Source organism: Microtus oregoni, unplaced genomic scaffold, assembly GCF_018167655.1.
Source record: "Microtus oregoni isolate MIOR12 unplaced genomic scaffold, Mior012 000015F_ref0000493, whole genome shotgun sequence".
Taxonomy (NCBI): Eukaryota; Metazoa; Chordata; class Mammalia; order Rodentia; family Cricetidae; genus Microtus; species Microtus oregoni.
Genome location: NW_024543074.1, coordinates 36,830,759 through 36,839,935, shown reverse-complemented (window position 1 = coordinate 36,839,935; position 9,177 = coordinate 36,830,759). Strand labels below are relative to the sequence as shown.

General features: G+C 55.8%; 2 protein-coding genes across 4 annotated transcripts; one reads left to right on the top strand and one right to left on the bottom strand.

Annotated features, from left to right (window-relative positions):
• The first annotated feature begins 749 nt into the window (after positions 1 to 749).
• Mfap4 (microfibril associated protein 4) lies at positions 750 to 3,742 on the top strand. Of its 2 annotated transcripts, XM_041665275.1 has the most exons (6): positions 750 to 796; positions 1,033 to 1,114; positions 1,313 to 1,467; positions 2,094 to 2,190; positions 2,263 to 2,445; positions 2,798 to 3,738. In XM_041665275.1, the coding sequence occupies exons 1-6, from the start codon at positions 791 to 793 to the stop codon at positions 3,043 to 3,045; spliced, it is 771 nt and encodes a 256-aa protein (XP_041521209.1). In that variant the 5' UTR covers positions 750 to 790; the 3' UTR covers positions 3,046 to 3,738. The 2 variants fall into 2 exon arrangements, with proteins under 2 accessions (XP_041521209.1, XP_041521208.1); XM_041665274.1 differs by having other exon boundaries at positions 2,094 to 2,445; positions 2,798 to 3,742.
• Positions 3,743 to 4,027: 285 nt separating this feature from the next.
• On the bottom strand, positions 4,028 to 9,086 carry Mapk7 (mitogen-activated protein kinase 7). 2 transcript variants are annotated; one of them, XM_041665273.1, is made up of 7 exons: positions 8,906 to 9,086; positions 8,467 to 8,773; positions 7,738 to 7,903; positions 5,612 to 6,690; positions 4,859 to 5,508; positions 4,399 to 4,532; positions 4,028 to 4,290 (listed from the first exon to the last, which is right to left on the bottom strand). In XM_041665273.1, the coding sequence occupies exons 2-7, from the start codon at positions 8,696 to 8,698 to the stop codon at positions 4,137 to 4,139; spliced, it is 2,415 nt and encodes an 804-aa protein (XP_041521207.1). In that variant the 5' UTR covers positions 8,699 to 8,773; positions 8,906 to 9,086; the 3' UTR covers positions 4,028 to 4,136. The 2 variants fall into 2 exon arrangements, with proteins under 2 accessions (XP_041521207.1, XP_041521206.1); XM_041665272.1 differs by having other exon boundaries at positions 8,467 to 9,086.
• Between the last annotated feature and the right edge of the window lie 91 nt (positions 9,087 to 9,177).

The following is a 9,177-nucleotide window of genomic DNA, read 5'->3' as shown; positions in this document are numbered from 1 at the left end:
ATGGTCTTGGAAGGGAGGAGGGGCAGAACGAGAAGAAACAAAAGCAATCCAGATGGGCCAGGGAACTGTGGGAGAGGGGAGGGTGGGAGTATAGACACCCAGCAGGGGAGGGGGCCAGAAAGGAGTTGGAGAGGGCCCTGGCTCCAGTTGAGGCAGACAGAACTGCTGGCCGCCTGCAGCTTTGTGCTCATGGCTCAGAAATGTCCCAGGCTTGCCAAAAGACTGCCTGGCCCCTGCTGGCCCCTGCTGGCCCCTGCTAGTCGTGTCTCCTACCAGGCCAGGCAGCTCCCACATCAGGAGCTTTGGGGCTGCCTACCCTACCTAGCCTTCCCGAGTAGGGACCCCTCTCTCTCGGGCCCAAGGACACCTTGACCCCTCCCCACCCCCAAATGACTGCTTAAACAGGCTAGACAGGAATGGGAGAGAAGCAGACATTTGCAGCGGGCCTGTCAGGAAGCAGGGGGTGGGCAGAGGCCAGCTGGGCTTGCCAAGGGGCCCACAAGTCCAGCAGGGAGGGAGGCAGAATGGGGTCTAGAGAGCAATCGCAGCTGTTAAGGAGTTAATGTCTGGTCCACACTGCTTCCCTGACAGGCCTAATGAGACCCAGGTGGTCCCCTGGCCCCTGACAGTGTAAGCTGATGCTGGGGGCTGGCTATTGGGATTGGGGGGGGGGGGCATTCTGCAGTTCCAGGGGCGGGGCTGGGTCTGTGGGCTCAGACCCAACACATAACTGTGGGCGGTTGCAGTCTGGGGCCCCAGACAGCCTGCCTCTCTGAACTGAGCTGACAGCATGAAGGTACTAGTCTGGGGGATCAGGACCATTTGTGGAGACAAGCCACTTGCCAGATAGTAGGCAGAGAAGCATAGCAGGGATCTCTCGAAACTTAAGCTCTGGGGATACCGAGCATTTCCCAGAGAGCAGAGAAGGAAAAAGTAGACAGAGGGCATGGTTTCAGCAGGGGGCAGGAGGTGGAGGGCTGGGAGGTGTCTGACCCATGCTGGGGGCTACACTCAGCTGTCTCCCACCACCAGGCTCTCCCAGCTCTGCCTCTGCTGCTGCTGCTGCTCTCTATACCTCCCTGTGCCCCCCAGGCCTCCGGGATCCGGGGAGATGGTGAGTAGACCCATTCCCGCGAGCCATTGTGAGCCAGGCTCTGCGGGACTGTTCCCTCCTCTACAAACTGGCAGTGGCCCCGAGAGAAATCTTGATTTCTCATGACAAGGTCCCTTAGCCCTGGAGAAAAACAGGGGCCCTGAGGTGTCCTTTATGTCTCAGTTTTTCTCCTTGCTGTCCCCACACTGTCCCTCTCAGCTCTGGAGAAGGCCTGCCTTCCGCAACCCCTGGATTGTGATGATATCTACGCTCAGGGCTACCAGGCAGATGGTGTGTACCTCATCTACCCCTCTGGCCCCAGTGTGCCAGTGCCTGTCTTTTGTGACATGACAACTGAGGGTGGCAAGTGGACGGTAAGTAGGCAAAGGGGCCCTAGCCAGACATGGTTCAGACAGCGGCATGATTCTGAGCATCACGTCTGCAAACTGGGCTCCTCATCTTTATGGGGACTGGATGCAGGGCTGCTAACACTTCCGCGCTGGTGGGTTAATGCATGCTGTCCTCACAGTGGTCCTGTTAGGTAGGTGCCTTTCCCAAATGAGGAGCTGCAGATCTAGAGAAGTAGCGTTGCTTGGCTTGGGCCACGCAGTGCCAGAGCTCACAGCCAGGTATTCTAGATCCCTCTGCTCCCTTTTTACCACGCAATGCTGGGATGGAATCCAAGGCCTATATGCTAGTTTGGTGTTTTGCCACTAAGCTGTCCCTGGCCCCCAACTCCCCCTTAATCTTTTCCCCTTCCTGTCTGTCAGTGGACAAGAGACCAGAGAGGGACCCCCTTTCAGCAGCAGATGGTCAGGGAGAGGCCAGGAGCCAGTGTATTTTGTTTCCACAGCTCCCCAATACTCACTCAAGTCCTTAATAAACTGGCTCAGCAGTGCCAGGCCTGGTTGGCAAGGCAGGGCAGGGCAGGACAGGACAGGGCAGTGTCCCTGGGGGTACTGAATCTCCATCATCCACTCCCTTGTCCTCTTGCTTCTAGGTTTTCCAGAAAAGATTCAACGGCTCAGTGAGTTTCTTCCGGGGCTGGAACGACTACAAGCTGGGCTTTGGCCGTGCTGACGGGGAGTACTGGCTGGGTAAGGTGGGGCCACGGGGTAGGGGCTGCCCCTCAGCCAAGTCTTTGCTGACCAGCCGCTCCCCTCCCCTAGGGCTGCAGAACCTGCACCTCCTGACACTGAAGCAGAAGTATGAGCTGAGGGTGGACTTGGAAGATTTTGAGAACAACACAGCCTATGCCAAGTATATTGACTTCTCCATCTCCCCCAACGCAGTCAGCGCTGAGGAGGATGGCTATTCCCTCTATGTGGCTGGCTTTGAGGATGGCGGGGCAGGTACCTCTATCAGCTTCTTCAGGGGCAGTGGCAGTAGGAGGGGGAGCAATTAACATAGGATTGGCCCTGCCCCATTGACTCCTCAATGCCCCTCCTTCAACCCTTCTGGGCTCTCTCCAGACCAACTCAAGCCACCTGAACCACAGCCCTAGGGAACGCAGGCAGCCCTGGCCCTGCTCCAGGCGGCTCTGCAGAACAGCTGTTTCTCTTTGTGGCTCAGGGAGGGTGCCTCCATCCCAGCAGGATGCCACATGATGCGGTCCCTCAGTGTCATTCATCACCTGCTGTCACTCACAGCCTGCCAGCACAGGCTCTGCTCCTGGTCTCAGCAGCTCTTTCTCCCTCCTGCCAGGTGACTCCCTGTCCTACCACAGTGGCCAGAAGTTCTCCACCTTCGACCGAGACCAGGACCTCTTCGTACAGAACTGTGCAGCCCTCTCCTCAGGGGCCTTCTGGTTCAGAAGCTGCCATTTTGCCAATCTCAATGGCTTCTACCTGGGTGGCTCCCACCTCTCTTATGCCAACGGCATCAACTGGGCCCAGTGGAAAGGCTTCTACTACTCCCTCAAGCGCACTGAGATGAAAATTCGTCGGGCCTGAGGGGCTGGTCCAGGCAGGCCCTATCTCTCCCCTGGAAGCCCCAAGTCTCCATGCTGTACCCATAAGATACTGCTTCCACTGCTTTCTGAGCACCAGCAATGCCCTGGCAAATCCCTGTCCCATGTCTGGGGTAACCATTCCTAAGTCAGGCCCTGCTTGCCTTTCTGAGGCTAGGCTGTCAGCAGGCCTTTCTGTGGCCCAGCCATTCCAGCCTGGTCTAGCAGAACTCTACAAAAACTCCAACTTGCTCCTACTCCCTCCAGACAGCCGAAAGCTATAAGCTACCTGCTGGCTGGCAGCGGGCACACTCCTTCGCACTCCACCTCAGGCTGTCTCTTTACTGCAGACCCACCTGTTTGGGGCTACTCTAGACAGAGTAACGCAGCACCTATGGCACTCGCCAGCCAGCGCTCCACCACACTTCCCACTCTTGGTCTCCCCTTAGAGTGAGCACCATGGAGCCCAACCCCACTTGCTGCCTAGTTCTTCAAAGTTCGATGCCAACACAATATTCACCACAGCAACAACTCACCAACCCTGAAGTAGCCACTGACAAGATGGCATGTTAACTAGGTCCCCTGTTTGCCCAGCGATTGTCATGAAAGGCAGCAAAGAACAATCTGTGGGACTGGGAATGGGAGGGAAGTGGAGGTCTCAATAAACCTTCAGGATCTGATGGACTGGCTTTGTGGACAAACATTTACTTGAGCCCAAATAATATGGGCACCTGGCTCTTCTTTATATACCTATTGCTGGTGTTCTTACCCCAACTCCAGAAATGACACACAGTCAGGTTAAAGGAAACCTTGTATTTCACAGACCTTATTTTGATGGCAAAACAAATGCATATTACAACAATAAAAATACAATACTGAAGAAGACCGCTCAGGGGGGAGTAGAGTCTCCCAATCCTGTTATGGCTCGGTGGTGGCTCAGATGGCTGCTTAAGGCTGAAAGGTGGGTCTGAGATGAACCTGCAGAGTAATTCAGGCTGAGCCTCACCTGCCAGTGCCAAGGCTGCAGGCCTCTGGATTGCATCCCTGGACCTTGAAGCTGGGTCTCTCCTGGCAGCAAGGCACAAGCTGTGGGTTTCAGGGCTCCTGGAGGTCAGGCAGGTCGGCCAGCAGCATTGGGGAATCCATCTGGATCTCGCGCTGCAGAGACTCGATGTCAGCAGGGTTCATGCCATGGCCCTCAAGCCAGTCAGCAAGGAGGGAGGCTGAGAGTGAAGCTGAGTCTGCCTGGCTACAAGGAAAAGGAATTGGGATGGGTGCTCTCAGCCAGAGCCAGCTGGGCAAGCATCCAAGGACCCTGCTATAGCCCCGTTCCAGGAGCTCAACCCAACCGTCTTACCCATCCTGTGGCCCATCAGCCACACCCATATCGAACGATTGGTTTAAGAATTCCTCCAGGTCAAAGCCAACACCATAGCCAGCCCCACTGCCCTTTGGAGTGCCTGAGAACACAGGAGGCAGGGGGTCCTCCACCTGCAGGGACAATAACAGATTATAACACAGGTGCCAGGAAGGACAAATTAAGGTCAGCAGGACAGTTTGCTATTACTAACCACTCTAACCAGATATTCTAGAACATGAATGCTATCTCAAAATCAAGTACTAGTGCAAGGGAATGGGAGCTATCTCCAAGCCAGACACTTTCCAAGCAAAGTCTACCTCCCACAGCCTCTTCATGAGCAATGGGCAGGCTCCAGGTGAGGCTACCTCTGTTACATCATTTCACCCAATATGGACAACCCAAACCCACCTGCCAGGACCCAGATCAAGGTATCCTGGGTCTTTGTCTCTCTTCTCACCTGAGACTTGGACAGTTGCTGGGTCACCAGGTTGACATCAGGTGACTCTGATGTGGAAGGCTGAGGGGCTCCCCCAGGATCTGGAGGTGGTGGGCCAGATGGGAAGTAAGGCAGAACTTCTGGGGCATTGGAGCCAGGCAACCCACCAGTTGGCACAAGTGACTGAGAGGCCAGAAGGCTAGTGGAAGGGGCAGTTTGGAGTGGGGCAGGGACAGGTCCAGGAGGGCCAGAAGGCTGGGGAGCGTGGCCAGGGGGTGGGCAAACGGGCTGGGAGGCAGGACCAGGAATAGAGCCTGCAGGCTGTAGAGGAGGACCAGTGGACTGGGATACAGGGCCAGTGGGAGGACTCGTGGATTTGGCAGGGGACGGCGCTGGGGCTGGGGCGGGGGCAGGAGGCCGAGCCATGCGAGTCCACCGCTCTAGCAGGCTTCGGTCATTGTCACTAAGCACCAGTCCAGCCAGAGGGTCAGTAGAGGGGCCCCCCAAGACACCAGCCCCCCTTTCCTTGCGCTCCCGCTCCTGTCGTCGCTTCTCCCGCTCCTTGGCTCTCTCTTGCCGCCGTCTACGCTTCTCTTCTCGCTCTCGCTGGCGTTCCTGAGCTGTCACAGGCTTTCGAGGTTCAGGTGCCTCCAAGGGTGCACTGGGGCCATCTGCAGGGCAGTTGGACAAGGGAAAGGTAAGGGCTTACCATCCTGTCCAACAGTCCTTGTCTACCACTCCACTCCCCAGCCAGCTGCTAGACCCACGAAGTACCTCTGAGCCGGCTCCTCAGGGACTTGAGCAGGGCAGCTTTGAGGGCTGCTTTGGTATTGTCAGAGATGGCACCCTCTCTTTTTGGTGGGGCAAGCTCACTGGCTGGGGGTGCAGGCTGCAGAGTCAGATCAACAGTGTCAGGCGCAGGGCCAGAGCATGGTGGTGGTGCTGGAGGAGGTGACTCCATGGCACAGTCTCCACTTGGAGCCCAGGGACTGGGCATCTCAACATCTGGACACACAGGCTCACTAGCCACAGGCTGCAGAGAAGGCTGGAAACGGATTTGTTGGCGGATGCCCTCCCGTCGGGCATGGAAGTCCTCAATCTCAGCCACAATGGCCTCCTTAATGCGCTCCCTGGTAAGGGCTTCACGGTCAAAAGCAAAGTCAAAAGGTGGAGCACAATCAGGCTCATCATCAGGGTCATGGTACTTAGCCAGGAAGGGGTGACGAAGGGCAGCAGCAGCTGAGATCCGGGCACTGGGTTCAAATCGCAACATGCGGCCCAGCAATGAGAGGGCCTGGCGGTCAGCACCTGGGTATACCGTCTCCCAGGGTACAGGCTGCCGTGGTGGCAGGCTCTGGATATAGGCCCGCACCCTTTCAGCCCCCACAGCCTGAATCACAGCTGGCGATGGGGTTCCCAACACCATCATGATCAGCTGTAACTGGTGCACATAGTTTTTGCCCGGGAAGAGCTGTCGCCGAGCCAGCATCTCCCCAAAGATGCAGCCCACAGACCAGAGGTCAATAGCCTGTGTGTACTCATGCAGGGAAAGCATGAGTTCAGGGGCACGGTACCAGCGAGTGGCCACATACTCGGTCATGAAGTACTGGTGTTCGGCAGGGGAGGTACACAGGCCACGGGCCATTCCAAAGTCACCAATCTTGAGCTCGCAGTTCTCATTCACCAGAAGATTGGAGGGTTTAAGGTCACGGTGGATGACTTGGGCCGAGTGCATGTACTTGAGGCCCCGAAGCAGCTGATACAAGAAGTAGCGCACGTGCTCCAGTGTGAGTGGCTGTGAGGAGTGGATAATCTGGTGAAGGTCGCTCTCCATGAGGTCCAGTACCACATAGCTGGAAATGGCGAGACAGGTGTGAACTGGCCTCTTCACACTACAGACAAGCCCCATCCTCACCTGCCCTCCCAGCCTTACGCTGAAACCCCAAAGCATGAGCAGCATGGTATGAAAGAATGGCATCAGGTTCCAGACTTTTCTACAGCTTTTTAGAAAAGATTTTTAAAGTTTCATGTGTATGTTTCTCTGCATGTATACATGTGTACTACATAAGCACCCGATGCCCACAGAGGCCAGAAGAGGGAGTCTGAGTCCCTGGAACTGGAGTTACAAATATCTGTGAGCCTCCATGCAGACACTGGGAACTGATCCCGGGTCCTCTGCAAGAGCAGCAACTGCTCTTAACCACTGAGCCAATGCTCTAGCCCCAACTTTTCCACTACTTTTTGCCAGATCATTTTCTCCATAGACCTAATTTCTCTGTTAGGTTTCTTTTAAAAAGGTGTTTAGTTATACCAGGCTTGGCCAGCACGGTTAATTTCGGAGCAGACTCTATTGTTTGCCAGCAGTTACTGGAAAAGCTGTGATGAAATTGTGAAAGTCTGTCAATTTTCTATTTTTAAGAAAGTATTTTGTGATCAATTAGTTATGTCTGCCATTAGAACAGGAAGGTGCCATGACATTACAAGGTCCTGTGTCAGCTACCTTATAAAATTTGGACCTGTTCTGTTTCTCTCACTCTCCTGTTGTTGTTTGGGTTTGCGTTGTCATTTGAGATAGGGTCTCATGTAGTCCAGGCTAGCCTTGAACTTACAATACAGCCAAAGCTGACATGCCCAAATAAAGAAATATAGATCCTCTCTCTTTTTTCCCCAGAAGAGTCAAACTAAACCCTCAAAGATGCTCATCAGTCTCCTACTGACCTACATCCCCAGCCCTTGTACTCTTCTTGAGAAACAAGACTTGTCCCTACCAATGTCCTACAGGAACACAGGTCCTGGAATTGTGGGACTCCTCCCAGCCTGTCTCACATTAGGTTCAGCGGCCCTAACCAGACTTCTAACCTGGTCTCAACAATGTCTCCCTCTCCTATCCCACTCCTTACACAGATTTGAACTCTCCATAGGGCACAGTTGGCCTCAGGATGTCCTTGATGGCGATGATATTGTCGTGCTTGAAGTGTTTGAGGATCTTCAGTTCCCTGAGGGTCCGTTTGGCATTGGTCACCACGTCAAAAGCATTGGGTATCTTCTTGATGGCCACCTGCTGGCCTGAAGAGCCGGGAAAAGGCACATATATACCAGGGGATACCCTGCAGCAGCTGCAGGCCCCTCTGACACTGCCCTTCTAGAACCCAAAGAACAACAGGTACATCTCTGCTATGTGTGTAACATCAAATTTTAACGTCACAGCTACGCAGGAGGCAGGTACTAATAGCTCACACACAAAGGTGGCACAGCTACTTAGTGTGCTCTTGACTGTACTACCCGAGCTCACTTTCCTGCCTCACCATATTCTCTCCATCCCAGATCTTCCCCGTTCCGCAACCAAACCATTGTGCCAATCTCTGGCTCTTCTCAAAGATAGCTTTCTGGACACCAAGGGGCACCTCTCTATTCTGGTTTACAGGGATCTCATTTTCCTAAGGAGAACGATGCTGACTGGGCAATGCAGGGTTCCTAAGAAGGGTACCTAACGGGGAGCTGGCACCGAGTCGGTAAGTGGCGAGTGGAACCAGAATCCCCGGTGCAGCTGATCCTCCCGGGACTGTGCGGGTTCCTCACCGCCTCTGGAAAGCAGTCCACACATGCTGGGCCTCAGGAAGCCAGCTCACCCGTGAGGCGGCGGCGCGCCGAGGACACCACCCCATAGGCCCCATTGCCTATGGTCTCGATGATCTCGTACTCATCCCCCACGTCAAAGGTCACGTCGAAGGAGCGGGCTTTGAGCAGGGCCAGGTTCTTGGCCACGACAGAGGCCGTGGAGTGGACGGGCTCTGCCTTCACCCGCCCAGGGGGCTCCCCAGAGCCGTCTTCGCCATCCTCTTCTTTCAGCGGTTCAGCCATGGTGTGAGTGGAGTCGCGGGTGAGAAGACCACCCCGAGGGTCTCAGTTTCCCCTCTGTGGGCCAGAAGGGAGGACCTGCGCAGCAGGCGAGAGGGGGCGGCTGGCGCGGCGAACCCAGTGCCCCGGGAGTAGGGGCTCAAGGGGGCGCGGCGCGGCCCCGGAAGAAAGGGAGGGGCGGGGCCCTGGGGCTCCAGGGACCGCACTCACCGACCCGCCGGGACCTCGCCGCCACGCCTCCACGGCGACTGGGGGATCCCGGGTCCTGCCAACCCAGCGACGAGTATTCCCCTGGACTCGCTTACTAATTAAGGACCGCAGCCACCACTTCAGCCTCGCGCGCGTCACGCCAGACCACCCCGCCGGCCGCCCCAGGACCACGCTCCTTCAGTCGCTGGCCAATCGTTGAGCGGTCCCCACGGAGATCCCACCCCTTCGTTTTACTCTATCCAATCAGGATTCACCGGACGAGGAAGCCGCAC

Coding starts and splice junctions, on each gene's coding strand:
- Mfap4 (XM_041665274.1), top strand. Junction 1,468..2,093: donor CTGAGGGTGGCAAGTGGACG/GTAAGTAGGCAA, acceptor TCTTGCTTCTAG/GTTTTCCAGAAAAGATTCAA. Junction 2,446..2,797: donor CTTTGAGGATGGCGGGGCAG/GTACCTCTATCA, acceptor CCCTCCTGCCAG/GTGACTCCCTGTCCTACCAC.
- Mapk7 (XM_041665272.1), bottom strand. CDS start 8,698: ATGGCTGAACCGCTGAAAGAAGAGGATGGCGAAGACGGCTCTGGGGAG. Junction 7,904..8,466: donor GGCGCGCCGCCGCCTCACGG/GTGAGCTGGCTT, acceptor CCGGCTCTTCAG/GCCAGCAGGTGGCCATCAAG. Junction 6,691..7,737: donor TATGGAGAGTTCAAATCTGT/GTAAGGAGTGGG, acceptor CGCCATTTCCAG/CTATGTGGTACTGGACCTCA.